At 49.9% G+C, this 15475-nt stretch overlaps 1 protein-coding gene across 1 annotated transcript in view; it reads right to left on the reverse strand.

Moving 5' to 3' along the window:
- Positions 1-9877: 9877 nt before the first annotated feature.
- The window catches only part of LOC144124355 (uncharacterized), a 6296-nt gene continuing 698 nt past the window's right edge, over positions 9878-15475 (reverse strand). Inside the window, exons 2-3 of the mRNA XM_077656988.1 lie at positions 11512-11784; positions 9878-11242 (exon numbers count right to left, since the gene is read on the reverse strand). Of these exons, the coding sequence (XP_077513114.1) occupies positions 11174-11242; positions 11512-11784 (342 nt within the window). The 3' untranslated portion in view covers positions 9878-11173. The remainder of the gene's footprint in view (positions 11243-11511; positions 11785-15475) is intronic.

Raw genomic sequence — 15475 nt, forward strand, 5'->3', positions numbered from 1 at the left:
GAAGGCTGGCTGTATTGGTGGGTGCCGGTGTATCCTTGATGGAAGCAACCTTTTCCTCCAGCGGAACAATACCACTTGCTGTGATGCTGTGACGCAAAAATGAAAGTTCCTGCGTATCGAAGATACATTTGCTGTTCAGTTTGAGTCCTGCCTCTTTAATGCGTTGAAGAACTGCTGCAAGGTTATCTATGTGCTCCTGCCGGCCCCGCCCGAAGACTATAATGTCATCTATATAGAAGAGCACGCCCTTACATCCCTGCAGGACTTTGGACATCATACTCTGAAATGCAGAAGGCGCGGAAGCCAGTCCGAAGCACACTCGTTTAAAACGAAAGAGGCCTTCGTGAGTTATAAATGCGGTCAAATCGCGACTCGCAGGGTGAAGCATGACCTGGTGGTAAGCTGATGCGAGGTCTAGCTTAGAAAAATTTGTAGCCCCCACTAAACTATGCAATAGCTCTTCTGTATGAGGAAGGGGAAAGCTGTCTATTACGACAGCTTTGTTTGCTTGTCGTAGGTCTACACAGAGGCGAATACCTCCCTCTTTCTTCTTAACGACCACAATGGGTGACACCCATTCAGATGCCTCCACCCTCTCTATGACGTCCAGATTTTCCAACCGATGGAGCTCTTCCGAGACCAATGGTCGTAGCGAGAGCGGAAGGCGCCGAAGTTTAGATTGCACTGGCTGCACCATGGATCGCGTTTTGACGTGATGCACAAAACCTTTCGCGAGGCCAAGGCCTGGATCGAAAAGAGATCCAAACTCGCCAACTAATTCCTTTGGGAGGTTAATATCCTGCACGGCTTTCGTCGGGTCAGGGCGCTGTTCCCTTCGAGAATTAGAAGTTAGCGTCGTTTCAAGGCATTGCAGAGATGACCCATCAATCTGTAGACCGAGGGCCTTGATGGCATCGATACCCAAGAGTGAGGTGCCTTGTTCTACGACGTAGAAAAGAAGGCTTGTGCTAGCTTTGTACGTAACGTCAGCGAAGAAACAGCCACGAACCGGAATCGGCTGTTTTGAATAGTCCAGTAACCGAACAGTCGGGGCCAAAAGTACTTTGCCTTCAAAATACTGCTTAAAAAGATCGTGTGCAACAATGGAAACTGACGACCCAGAATCTACAAGAAAAGTTATGTCCGCACGGTCAATCGAAACTGTGACGTAAACAGCGGAGCGAGCGGCCGTCGTCACAGCTAGAATGCTCAAAACTTCCTCGCTAGGAGAGTCTTGGCTGTCTACCTCACGCACCGGAGCGGAGCCTCGTTTCTGGCAAACTGAGCGGAAGTGACCCATGACACCGCAATGGTGACAACGCTTGCTTTTGGCTGGACAGCGAACTGATGCTGCATTGTGCCGGGATGAACCGCAGCGATAACAACGATACTGGCGGTTGTGCGACCACTTCGAGCTCTCGTCGGATTCTGGTGTACGCGTAGGCGTATTTCCACGAGTATTTATGCGTCCAACATCTACAGAAGGAAATTCTTGCAGATCATTGTACGCCAGCTCAAACTGCCTTGCCAGTAGTACTGCTTTAGCGAACGAGAGGGACGATCCTTCAAGCAGAAGACGCTCGCGCAAGCTCCGAGACGAAATACCAGCAACGAACTGGTCACGCGGCGAATCTTCTTCGGCAGGAAAAGAGCATGTAGCAGAAAGCTCCCGCAATGCAGTGATGTACTCATTCACTGATTCACCAGCTTGCTGAACTCGCCTACTGAAACGATGCCGTTCGGCAACAACATTGCTTGTTGCCGAAAAATGAGCATGCAGAGCGGCGACTGCGATATCGTACGACGATACTTCAGGCCTTGTGTCGCCTGTGCCCTTGCTATCTTCCGACGTTTTCTCAGTAGCAGTTTGCTCACCGAGCTTGACGTTGTCCAACGATGGAAGTGGTAATATGTAAAATATGCGCTGACCTTCTACGCCGAGGCTGTGAAGAAGTAGTGCTTTGCGACGATCCGGCGTGCAGTCAGAGGCCCCCGAAGCAAGCACGTAGTTCTCGAAGATGCGGAACCATTGCGGCCACGCAACAACAGGTCGACCAGGCACAGGCAGGAAAGGGGGCGGCGGCTCGAGTCCAGAAATGCTCATGGCGCCTGAAAGCAAGCGGCGAAAGTCACGCCCCCCGAAATTATCCCGTCCTCGTCGCCAATGTTGTAGCGGCGGGTGCCGCTCAAGTACATGAACTGCTAGCAACCAAAACCATCCCGGTTTATTTCCACATACAGTCATATATATACACATAGCGACACTGGTGCCTCTGGCGGCAGGTGATCCCCAAACCGAAACCGAAACCACATATACAACAATACTGTATGCTTTCACTTCACGAGCTGGCGACACGTGCCAGACGCAATCCGATGCTTGGGCCATACTAATGATGCGCAACGTGGTTGTAGCTGGCGAAGCAACCGGATAAGTAACGGATCGTTTCCACTGCAAATAATGTGCTTATTTTTTAATACCTTAGCACTGGAAGGTCTGTGCAGGCGGGAATGGCGACTGCCGTGACGCGGTGCGACCCTTGTGACGTCATCACAACCTGCCCACCATGGCAGGTGGCGATTGCCTACTGGATTGTGAGCAAACTGTCCACTGTAGCAGGCAGCAGAAAAGTAATGTTTGGTTGCGAGAGGTTTCTTGGGAATAGCAACCTGTGTCTCACAAGCCCCCACTGGCGGCTGTGTTTGTAACAGCCGTTTGATGGGGCAGTGGCGCATCGCTTAACCGCTGCACCGCTGCGTGAGGAGTGGTTTGACGACTCCCAGCGACCTATGAAAGTAAAGTAGAGAATGACCAATTGTGCATTCTATATGGGCATTGACTCAACGCTATCGCGGAGCTGGCAGAGCCGCAACAGAATTTGTAGTAACAGAAAATGCTAAAGCCGCCGCGGTGGCTGAGTGGTTATGCCACTCGGCTGCAGTCCCGAAAGACGCGGGTTCGATCCCGGCCGTGGCGGTCGAATTTCGATGGAGGCGAAATTCTAGAGGCCCTGTACTATGCGATGTCAGTGCACGTTAAAGAACCCCAGGTGGTCAAAATTTCCGGAGCCATTCACTACGGCGTCTCTCATAGCCTGAGTCGCTTTGGGACGTTAAACCCCCTAAACCAAACTAGAAAAGGTTAAGGCATTCAAACGATCCACCGAGGATCGCATAAGGGTGTTTATCCTGAATGGACTGCAGCATGTTTTGGTGATTCTCTGCATGCCAGGGGAGGAATTTCAGTGTAGCGGAACTTTGATATTACGAAAAAAACTGCGGCGCCACTGCGGCAAAGAAGAAGGATGCAATTTAAGAACGAAGGGGCAGATGCCCCTCAACGCAAAACCTTACAGACATTGGCGCCGACCGATCTCCATGACGTTGTGGTTGATCCGATTAAGCCATTGCTATTTTCCATCCATCCGCTAGCCCCGGCGATTTCACGCTAGCCGGCCCTAGTGTTCCTGTATATGCATATACAAGAACACTAGCCGGCTCAAGGAAATCTGTCAAAGGCGACAAGGGGAGAATTGAAGCATTAGGATCGGTAGACGCCATTGGGTGGCGGGGCTCCTTTGAAGGGCAGCTGCTGTTTCGTTCTTGAATTGTATCTGACATAATTCAGGGTGGTTGCACACAGCAGAATTTGCAGGACGACGACAAAGGAACGAACAGACAGACGTGGAGTTAAGTTGCCGAGCTGTTGCTCAGGGACCGATCGCGCTCGTACCCTGAAGCCGATAGCTTGGCCCCCCTTGGCTTAGCGTGTGTTGGCTGTTTTTGTCGGAGCTCCTCGGGAGGCCCCCATCCCGGCGCCGCCGAAATGGGTTTGTTTTGAGACAAACGCGGCAGATGGCGGCAAAGACGGTTAACCGGCAGTGAGGAGGCCCGTCCTTTTACGGTCGCACTCGGGCCGCAAGACGCGGCCGAAGTGCGGACTCCTGGGGATTCTAGAGGGGTCGCGTGTGAATTTATGGCTTTTAACGGCGGACCGCGCGACAGACCGGGCGTCTCGGAGCGAGTAGCAAGCGGAGGGAGCGCGACCAAGGCAGTGCGCGCGGTTCGGACTGGGTGTTCGGTTTCCCTGAGCTTCCGCTGGCGTTTTTAGTGATTTTTTGTCTGTGTGCTGTAACCAAGCGGAAATGCACATCTTTGTGGAATTCGCGCGGTGCCCGCCAGACAACAACGTGAGCACCGACGTGCTATTGGCTCCTTCAGTTTGAACGAAATTCTCCTGATTGGCTCTGAGAAGCGCATTTCCTATTGGTTACAAAAAGGGCCCCCAGAATGGGGGGGCGAAAATTATTATTATTTAACGGCGAGTTTTTGGCGCGAACGGGGAGATCGGAGAGCAGGTCGCCTGTGAGCGCCCATGCAATAAAGAGACAGTGTCCCGAAGAAGTGGTCCAGGCTGTTCCGCAACGTCTCGCCGGACCACTGAACCATCAGAAGACTTCAAGATCAACACCGACATCACCAACATCGATCGATCATCCGTAACCTTTTCAAAATTAACTCGTGGATAGAGATGCTTTGTCCTAGTCGGGGGTTTGACGGCATACCGTCTGGTCAGGAATCATGGTGATGAGGAGTACTGATGACTGGCAAGGTCAATACAGATGAAAATTTTGACGTTTCGGGAGCACTACGGCTTCCTTGTTCACTACGATGTTCACTATGTCCTCGTGTGTCTGTTGGTTCATTTCTTTGTCACAGTGCTAACAATTCTCTTTAAACCACCCTGAAGGGGAGGAGGAAGGGAAACAAAGGAAGGCCAACGGCGGCGGCGGGCCACGCACTCCGGCTTTTTTCCCCTCTCTGCATGTTGGCCAGAGCGAGAAAAGCGTCTTGCAGACAGCATCCGGTGAGGAGAAATCAGGTTCACCCCGCACGTCGTCGACCCGCCGCGGTGGCTCAGTGGTTAGGGCGCTCGGCTACTGATCCGGAGTTCCCGGGTTCGAACCCGACCGCGGCGGCTGCGTTTCGATGGAAGCGAAACGCTAAGGCGCCCGTGTGCTGTGCGATGCCAGTGCACGTTAAAGATCCCCAGGGCCCGGATTACAGAACTCGCTCCGACCGCTCTACAATTGAGAGCGCTCTAAAATGCCCGCTCCTATTGGTCGCCGGTGCCATTTTGAAACGTTGCGTCACGGGGAGCTGCAATGGCGTCACAGACGAGAAAAAACACATGACGTTGCACACCTAAATATTCCCGCGGTTTTAGACTGTTTTTTTGCGAGCGCGAAGAGTCGGTCCACAGTGTTTTAGAGGGAAATGGCGGCGGCGGCGTCTGCTCTCTATTGGTGGCGAAGGCGGCAATGTCGGCGCCAGCAACGACGAAGGGCGGTGTACGAGGACGCGTATGACTTGCCGGACGAGCTGTTCCATCGCTTATATCGACTGGATAAGGAGAAAGTGGAGTGGTTGTGCGGCGAACTTGCCGACGCATTGCGAGGCGTACGGACGAGCGCTTTGTCGGTGCGACGGCAGGTGTTGTGCGCTCTCCGTTTTTTGCCTCCAGGTGCTTTCAAGTGTGTGTCGGCAACGAGCAGTCCGTAGGCCTTGCACAACCGACGGTCAGCAAGTGCGTGCGGCGTGTGGCTGAGGCCATATGCAATGTCGGCGCACAGAAGGGATGGGTGCGTTTCCCTGTGCACTCCGAGGAAAAGGCGGCAGCGAAGGCGACCTTCCTTCGCCGCGGCTCCATCCCCGGCGTCGTCGGCTGCGTCAACGGTACGCTGATTGCCATCAAAGCGCCGCGGGGAGACCCAGCAAACAGGGCAGCATTCTGAAGCCAAGCCGCAAAGGAGACTACGCGGCGAACACCATGATCGTGAGAAGACTAGTTTTCTGACAGCATGGGTTCGAAAGCCGCGACCTCAACAATGGAAGTTCACGACTAAGATTTTCTTCCTGTGTTTCCCGCAGATCTGCGACACAAACATGAACATCCTTGCGGTCGACTCTCGCTGCCCGGGGTCTTGCCACGACGCCTTTTCTTGGCGTTATTCATGGCTGCGTCGGAAGGTGGAGCGCGGGCTGCTGGAGGATGGAGAGTAACTTCTGAGTAATCATGCAGCCTGCTGATCATCGGGCCACTTCGACAGCATATATTAAGCTACAGTACTGCGCAGTGGCTCATACCTAAATGAGGCGGGTTATAACATGGATGACAAGTAACAGTATGATGTATCGTATTTATTTTTGTGTATTTACTGTTACTACCGGAGCAGAGGCACAGGACACATTGTTAAAAAGTTAATCATATCTCCTGCGTAAAACACCAAGGCAAAAGAGGTGTGCACATCGCTTGTGTTGTGTAGGATATCACAGTACATTATTAAGCTAGAAGGCTGCGCTTAAAGAGGTACCCCTCCGTCACGAATCTTTTGCATGCCTATGAACTCTGGTTCAGCACTCTGGTTTTGAGCTGCTTGGCATGAATCATTTACTACATAGACAACAACACACTTCACTGCAAATTTTGGTCGTGCAGGAGACAGCGGATATCCACTGGAGCCGTGGCTGCTCACACCAGAGTCAGGGCATCCTGATGCAAAACACTGCAGAAGGGCAGTACAACGCAGCACATTCCTCAATGCGATGTGTTGTGGAACGCTCCATTGGCGTTCTGAAAAGCCGCTTCCGGTGCCTTCAAAGGTACCGGACACTCCACTACGAGCCGGAGTGGGCGGTGGTCATCATTGCAGCTTGTGCTGCGTTGCGCAACATCTGTCTACAGGAAGCCCTGACAGCAGACGAAGACACGACTACCGATGACCCTGACTATAATGGGCCACCTCTGCTTGCCGGGTACTTGGCGGGGACAGGATCCCGCATGACCTACCTGCGTGGTAGAGCCATGCGAGACCGTATCATTGGCCTCTGTGGCACAACTCGTCCGCAGAGGCAAGCACTCCTGCAGATGGTGCGGCGACAGCGGCAGCGGCAACAGCAGCAGCACCACCACCGGCAGTAAGCTCTACACCATCTGGCAGCTGCGGGTGCAATGACTCACCGTGCTATCGTGGCGAGTTGTCGCAGGCACTCTTGCTACTGGCAGTGCCATTGCCCTCTGTTAGTGCGTGAGCCCCTGTGTAATATGATGCCCTTGGCCACTGGTAGCCACATTCCAGCATTTGTAAATTACTTTTTCTTACGTGTGCTTGAAAGCCTCCAGTGTCAAGATATTAAGTGCACACACCAACTGCTGCTCCACCGACAGTGTTCACCAGTATGCATTTCAGTGCATCAGCAAGCTTGCCGCACAGCTACTGCACTTTCTCCTTTCAAGTCGAAATACACGCCGAAACAGCTCGTCCAACAAGTGAAGGGCATCCTTGTACATCGTCTTTCGCCGTTGCTTATGTCGACCTACCCATTTAGCCATACAGTTGCTTGCGGTCACTAAGTGTTTGATGAATGTGCACGAGGAAAAAGTGTAGTGTGGAGACTTCAAGGCACCAGTAAAGCGTTTGTTTTCGCACCACATTTATTCATTGGTCACAATATTTTTTGCCACAGCTGTTCATTCTAGTTTCCCAAGTAAAACACAGCAGGGAAACAAAAGCATGTAGCATCAACAGCGATTCGCATATGCCTTGTCGAGTGCTGATTATAAAAGATTGCACTAGCCTAAGGAGGTTAGCTTCTTTCATACCCGCATGTTTGTTAGCGATTCGTTTTAGGAGTCGGCAAGTTTGACTGGTGCTAGCCTCTAGTCTCTGAATCGTTTCCGAGTTCCTGCCGTTCGCCTGAATTCGTAATCCTAGAACCCTAATGCTTTCCACCGCTGGAATTACATTACCGTTGACCCTGAGTGTGATTCCCGCGTTATACGGTCCGTCCTGCTTTATGCGCCGACGCTGTGGCGACCGCATGGGCGCGAGAAATAGCGCTTCCGATTTCTCGGCCGAGCACCTGAGACCGATTGGTTCTAAGTATTTTTCTGTTACATCTATAGCTCTTTGAAGCGTCAGTTCAATTTGGCTATCACTGCCCCTGCACATCCACAGAGTCAGGTCATCTGCGTACAACGTATGGTTCAGCCCCGGAATTTTGTCCAGTTGTGCGGGGAGGCCAAGCATGGCGATATTAAACAGGGTCGGGGACAACACCGATCCCTGCGGTGTGCCCTTGTTGCCCAGTTGAATACCCGTCAGTGTGTTACCCCCCATGCTTATAGATGCCGTTCTGTTTGTAAGGAAATCGCGTATGTAGTTGTAGGTACGAACACCCACGTCTAACGCAGCCAGACCCTCCAGAATGGCCGAGTGCTTTACGTTGTCGAAAGCTTTCGACACGTCTAGACCAACGACCACCCTGGTGTCTAGCGTTGGATTTTCTATTATCTGTTCTTTTAGCTGCAGCATGACATCACATGCCGACAAATGCGGTCTAAATCCAATCATGGTATTTGGATATAAACACTTGTCCTCAAAAAATCGGTTCAGCCGGGTCTGAATCACATGTTCCATCAGTTTGCCCACGCACGACGTGAGCGAAATGGGACGCAGGTGCTCGAAACCCGGCTGTTTTCCCGGCTTCGGGAGGAACACAAGGTTCGCGTCCTTCCATGCTGTCGGCAGTCTACGTGGCACCTTATTTGCGGCTTTACCAGGCGGAAAAGGACAAACTGGATGTTTTAATCCGTAAAGGGATAAAAACAGCACTAGGTTTACCACCCTGTGCGCCAACAAAAAAGATTTTGAGTCTAGGGGTTTCGAATACCCTCGAAGAGCTCATTGAGGCTGCAAGGACCTCGCAGTATCAGAGACTTTTACGCAGTCGTACTGGTCGCAGCATTCTGGAGAAGCTGGGGCACGAGCCTCGAGCGTGCTCGAGACGTACGGACCTGGTTCCTAGACAGGTTAGGGACAAATTAAAGATACCCCCACTCCCCAAAAACATGCATCCCATCTACCATGAGAGCCGGAGGAAGGAAAGAGCAGTAGCGTTGCAAGCCCGCTTTCAGGGCAGACAGGATGTCTTGTATACGGATGCCGCACAATGCACAAACAGTTCGGGGCACATTTCGGTAGCCACTAGGGAAAACGGAGGCCCGGTAGCGTGCTGCAGCACCAGACACTCGACAGTAACGGAGGCGGAAGAGTTGGCCATTGCGCTGGCTCTAACTCAACAACAGGTTAAAATTATCGTGAGTGACTCAAAATCAGCAATTAGAAACTTTGACGCGGGCTGCATTTCAGCTACAGCAGCACGAGTGTTGGCCGGCAGTCCACCACCGGCAGAACTGGTAGCGCTCATCTGGACACCCGCGCACCAAGGGTTGAGGGGAAACGAGAAAGCGCACGCACTGGCCCGAGGATTAGCTACTTTCCGGGATCCCAGTGGCGTCTTGTGCACAACCCCTTCCCCCTCGCGCGATGAGGAGCTCCTACAGTTCGAAGACGACCTTAACACGTATCAGGAAATCCTAAACCATTACAAATTAGGCCGAGCGGTACTTCCAAAAGCAAGTAATCAGCTAACCAAAAACGAAGAGGTTGCGTGGCGCAAGCTCCAAACCGGAGTATTCCCTAACCCTCAGCTTTATAGCAAGTGGCACCCTGAGATTTTCAGCCCCAGGTGCAAACGTTGCGACGGCATAGCGGACATGATCCATATGGTATGGACATGTCCGAGCTTTGGACAACTTGACCGAACAGATGAGTCCTGGGAGGCACTGCTTCACAACGAGGACGAAACTAAACAACGTGAAGTCATCCGTCTCGCCCTTGCCGCTGCTGAGATCCAAGAGATCCCGGTCGACGGCTGAGGGGGAGGACATGGCTGGGACCGAGCGGCGCCTCGGATACCCATCATCCTTTTGACGGGTGCTAATAAATGTTATTTCTCTCTCTCTCTCTTGTCGAGTGCTGCGTAGAGATTGCACAAAAAAGTTGTTTCTTACACTGTGGCCAAACGGGCGAATTGGCTGTACGTTTTTAAGGGCGAACACTGCGAAACACATAGCTGGAAAGCAGAGGCAACACAAGATGAGCGCTCGTCCTATGTTTTCTTTGCAAGTGTTAATGCTAGTAATTACAGGCTTGGCATGCTGTGCATACTTGTAGGCACGTTGTAGCCCAGGTTTGCACTTTGCTGAAACACATTACATAACTGGTGGAATGCACAGCAAGTGCTGCAGAAGACATTTCTCATCGTATATTTTACTGGACTAAAAAACCAAGTTACGTGTACAAGACACACAAGTATCACAGGCGATGATGCCAACATGGCTGCGTTTGAAGTTGTAAAGGGACCCACAAACACGAGGCATTAACATTGTTGCATCATACCTTTAAAATTAAAAAAAAATGTTTGCCTGCATTCAACACCAGTTCAGAAGTGACTTTGGACGAATGCTGGCAAGCCTCATTTTTCCTCGGGTCTATTGAGGATAGAACATGTTACAATGCACACAATGGACACTGTACGGAAAAGCAGGAAAAGTAATGCGAAAAAAAAGCGATTCAGGAACATGCGAACAAACTTAACAGGCACAAAATCGAAGTGTTCAAAATCTATCCAGGATCCGAATATTATGACGCCCCTCATAACTACAGTCACTTCAGAACACTTTGCCCCACATATTGCACTTGGAAATGAAAAAAAACAAGCACTAGAAATTGCACCTTGTGCAGTTGCCACAGCTGCAGGTAAATAATTGAAAGAAATGGAAAATAAAAACAGTATATGAGGCTTCCACGCCTGGCAGGGCATAAAATACATAAATGGAAGAAAATAAGGTGTGTGAAGCGTCTGGGCGTGCAGAGCTTGCAAGAAATAAAAAATGATGCTATAGCACATGGCAGAGGTGATCTTGAACAAATACAAAAACAGAAACCTGACAGAGAAGCAAATATTGTAAATAAAAAAATAAAAGCACTTAAAGAACACAAACTAAAAATGGTAAGTCTCTGCAACTGGCAGAGAAGCAAACAATGTGAATAAAAGTAAACACACAACACGGAAATTTTAGAATGGAAACTAAAAATAGGTCAATGAGTCTGCAGCTGGCAGAGAAGTAAATAATGTTCTTGAATAAACATAAACATATGAAGCTGTTCTTTCTTAAATATACAAACACGCAAATAATGCAAATAAAAATGAACAATTCACTGCGGTGCATGTGGCTCAAGCTGCTTTCGTAAGATCAGCGTCAGTAGGTTCACGTTCCGGATGAGCAGCTCTTGCTGCCCATTGAAGCCTGCACAGCATCTGCAACCTCCCGTATGGGCTGCATGGAAAACACCTCCAATTACAAATTAGTGACCACCAATATTGAGATCTCGCTTAAGTTTTATGTAAAATATCAGGTGCAAAGATATTTTGGACAAAGTATGGTTGTAGAAGACTCGTGTCAGTTTCAAGAACTCAGCTGTCCTAACCACATCCCACAAGAGGCGTCAAAACAAAATTAGAGGTGCTCAAAAGAGAGCACTGATATTTATGCTTAAGGCTACAGTTTCGACTCTGCAAAGTGCAGCGTGCGCAGTGAGTACACACCTCCAGCATGCTCTGCTGAAAGGCAGCGTCCTGGCGGTTCCGGGCCTGAGTAAGGTCTGCCAAACGACGCTGTTCATACAGCGTCTGGCGCAGGACCTCATTGGCCTCATCGTCTCGCCGTCGCTCCCCAAAAAGGCTAGGCGTGGTACGCGGTGAAGGCTGCAGAAGGGGCTCCGGTGTGAGCTGTTGTGAGGGCTGAGGTGAGGGCTGCGGCGAGGGCGCCAGTGTAGCTTTAGGGAAAGAAAATGTGCTCATCACGCAATGCGTCATGTTCTGGAATAAGCAAAGCATTTTGTGCAATGTGTTAGAGGACTTGACATAAATATATAGGACAGCATTCTCTGGCAGCATTGTTGTAGCATATTTCATGTGCACATTTGCAAGACTACTAGGAGATATCGCAGCCTCACTGCAAGAGGAATAAACATTCTGCACAGCGTGGCAAAGCCAGAGGGAGACATTTTTGTGAATAGTGCAAAATAACTGCTGTTATTCGACTACTGCTGCAAACGCTGCCAGCAAGGATAGCGCTATTACTTTCAAGCAGCTGCCACAAATGGGTAGTGTGGAGCTTGAATAATGGCAAGCCAACTCACTGTCTCTTGTCGGCAACTTGCTGAGGGTCCCCGTTCATCTCCTCTGCAGTAACAGGGCAAAAGGTTCTGCTGGTTGGTACTGGGAAACCATGAAACGAAAAGAGCACTAGCAAAAGAGAAGCAATCAATGAGGCTCAACCACTAGCTTATGCATTCCTGCACCTCCGCCGAGACTAAAATAAATCACAGATGGAATAAACAGTGTTTGTAAGGCGCAAAGCACAGGCATCATGTTTTTAAACGGCCGACCCTTCGTTGTATATAGAATCGACGCGTGCTGGTTCCACAGCTCGCGCTTTTCAACAGCTGTGTATGAGTTTGTTAGGTTAGCAGAAGCCCGAGCCAAGAGCGGATGGCTCTCCATAAACTCTATTATAATTATCTCTTGCTCGCTCGACATTCTTCGTGTTCGCGTCATTTCGACACGAGTTCCCGCGCAGAGAATTGCAGCAGCGAACACAGCGGGGGAAACAAACAGGTAATAGTTTCTGTTCCGCTTTTCGAAAGCAGGGAATAACAGGGAAAAACATTTGCTTTGGGTTCCGGCTAATATGTTTTTACAGGAACAAATGCGTGTGCTGCGCTGCAGCAACTTATAGCACAGCCAAGAACGAACGAAAACAAGCAAGGTTGTTAGTGTGCGCCCAACCGCCTTGCTTGGTTCTTGCTCCTTCCCAACTGAATCATTTGTGCCAGACGTTTATGAGGCCAAGAAAATTGATATTATCCAACAAACCGTGCTTCGTGGACGTCTTGTATTTCCTAAAGCAAAAGAAACAGAACCCAGAACATAATATACTTGGCATATGGCATCTTTAAACCAATAGCACAGGCTTGCCTCAAGTTGTCTTCGTCGATTTTTGGGCCCGACGTTTCTTGCAGGTTCCTTTCTGGAGGCCCGTGGCCTTCACTGGCTTGGATAAGTGTTATCCGCGCACTTAGGACAACCAAATGGAACCTTGATTTCAGACGACGCGTAAAAAAGCAGGAACTAGCCGTGGGATCAGCTGTTTTCTTGAAGGCCGCCATGTTCACTGTTTACATCTGCAGCGCGCCCTCATGGCAATAAAAGTTACCCACGAAAGCACTTATTTGCAAAAGTGAATGTTCTTGTTTTGCTTCATGTCAGTGAAAGTGAATTACACTTTTATGAAAGAATAAACCAATAATTATTTTATTCACTGAGTGTTCCTATAAAAAAGTTAGCATATGGCCCCTTGCCGTGCAAATAGGCCTCTTGTGCAAATAAACGCTTCCGGTGTGGCACCCTACTAGCCATTGCTTGATTCCGCGTTTCGTCACGCGTTGACGTCTCGCCTTGTCGTCATGCTGTCGTCATTTTGACGTCACGCTCTACAACTTTAAGAGCGAGTTGCGTAATCCGGGCCCAGGTGGTCGAAATTATTCCGGAGCCCTCTACTACGGCACCTCTTTCTTCCTGTCATCTCTCAGTCCCTCCTTTATCCCTTCCCTTACGGCGCGGTTCAGGTGTCCGCCGATATGCGAGACAGATACTGCGCCATTTCCCCAAAAACCTATTTTCATTTCCGCACCTCGTCGCTTTTCCAACGCAAGCACGAGGATGTGCGTCGTTATGCGTGTGCGTGCATGGCATAAGTGGGAAGTGGGGCCGTCAGGTATACCAAGTTTAAGGGACTCAAGTATGAAGAGCTGGCTTCAGAACTAACGGGTGTACCAAGAGCACTGACTCGTTCCAGGCCTTTTAAAGAGCTTTACAGGCAGCGCGCCGCATCAGCGCCGATTTTGGGAATGTTAGAGCTGCGGACCGAGGCCACCGCAGCCTCGGTGAATATGCCGACGCTCGTGCCCTCCAGTGCGTTTACTCGACACCACATTCTCCAGCCTCGCCCGTACTGCTCCAGATGTCGCGGCGGGAGCGCGCTCTTAAAGACACTGGAACTCGCTCACTTAAACGAGTTCCAGCGACTTTACGCGCTCGACTATGATCATCATCTCATTTCCATCTGGATAAGGCTGAAGTGACTGTTTTATAGAGCAATGCCTTTTGTACTGCCAGAACATGACGGAGTTTATAAGGTGCATGACATGCAAAAGGCTTTAACTGCGTCTGTTGATGCAGATGAACAACTAGTTGACGTTTTAGTCAGCCGCGCATATCAAAAATATTTTGCATCGCAGTCGTCTATTGTAGACAGTAAAATAGACACAGCAGAAAAAGATTATCCGTGATGAGTAGACCAAACTTTGACTCCTGCCACACGATGATGTACACAGCACTTTATTTAAAAATAATCATCAACCGCTTGAAGCTGCCTCTGGCTGCATGCCTAGGAGGAGACATCTCTTAAACAGTTTATTCAAGGTTTGTGCCAGCGACAGTTTTGCTGCCGTACCCATCATCCGATTCTTCTGGCTGGCTTAGCCAACGCAAGTAAATGCGCAGGCGCATCGTCACAAACCGCTCTAACAGTCTGTTCATAAGATTTGGGTGTTCCGCGCAATCAACCGCCGGAATGGGAACGGTTTATTCGATAAGGCATTTAATGGTCTTCATTGGACTCTTCAAACGACAGATGTCTTTTTGTACCGATAGGTTTTTAAAGAGACTTTCGCACGAAGAAACAAAGTCAAGAACTTGCTCGCTCACATATACTAGGTTACGGGCTCCAGCATTATATTCTTTCAACTGCACTAGGGTGTACTCCTCTCGTACCTCTTCAGAAAGAAGCATTCGTGTGCACGGGGCGCAGGACCTTGCGGAAAGCGCAAGGGGCCTTACCAAGAACCCGGCCAGGTGAGCGACGATGTCGATTTCAGCTCTTGTCAATGACTCTATCGCTTCAATTTCATCACATGCTGAAAGTCCTTCGTGCACTTCAGCTTCGTGCTGAACTTCTTTGATTACGGCCGAAAAAAAATCAACCAGGTAAGTGCTGTCATCGATGTCGTAGCCTGAAATTTTCGGAACTTTGAGGAACTGGCTGACAGTTACAATCTTGAGTGCATTTTTTAGGTCGTATGAGCTCGGCACAGGTGAAATCATTCTGATGACCGAAAAAAGGTTTTACAAACAATCTTGGACCATCCTCCCAGTCAAAACAAAACTGTACCGACGTTCTTTCAGCAGAAAGATGTGCAGCTGCAGGACTACTGTTGTTGACATGAGCACCCCTGCCTGGCTTGGCTTCCACACTTTTCTTACTCCTATTCCCAAGCCTTCGATGACTTCCATTGTGAGTTTGAGATGTGCAATGGCTTCCTCATATTTACTCTCATTCTTCAAACTGAGAGCGACAGAGGGATGGCGAGCAGTCATTATTGTGAACCATTTAAAAATTACCCCAAAAAACCACGCAGTTGTTTCTGCTTCAGGTGACAGCTTCCCG

Source organism: Amblyomma americanum, chromosome 1 (genome assembly GCF_052857255.1).
Source record: "Amblyomma americanum isolate KBUSLIRL-KWMA chromosome 1, ASM5285725v1, whole genome shotgun sequence".
NCBI lineage: Eukaryota > Metazoa > Arthropoda > Arachnida > Ixodida > Ixodidae > Amblyomma > Amblyomma americanum.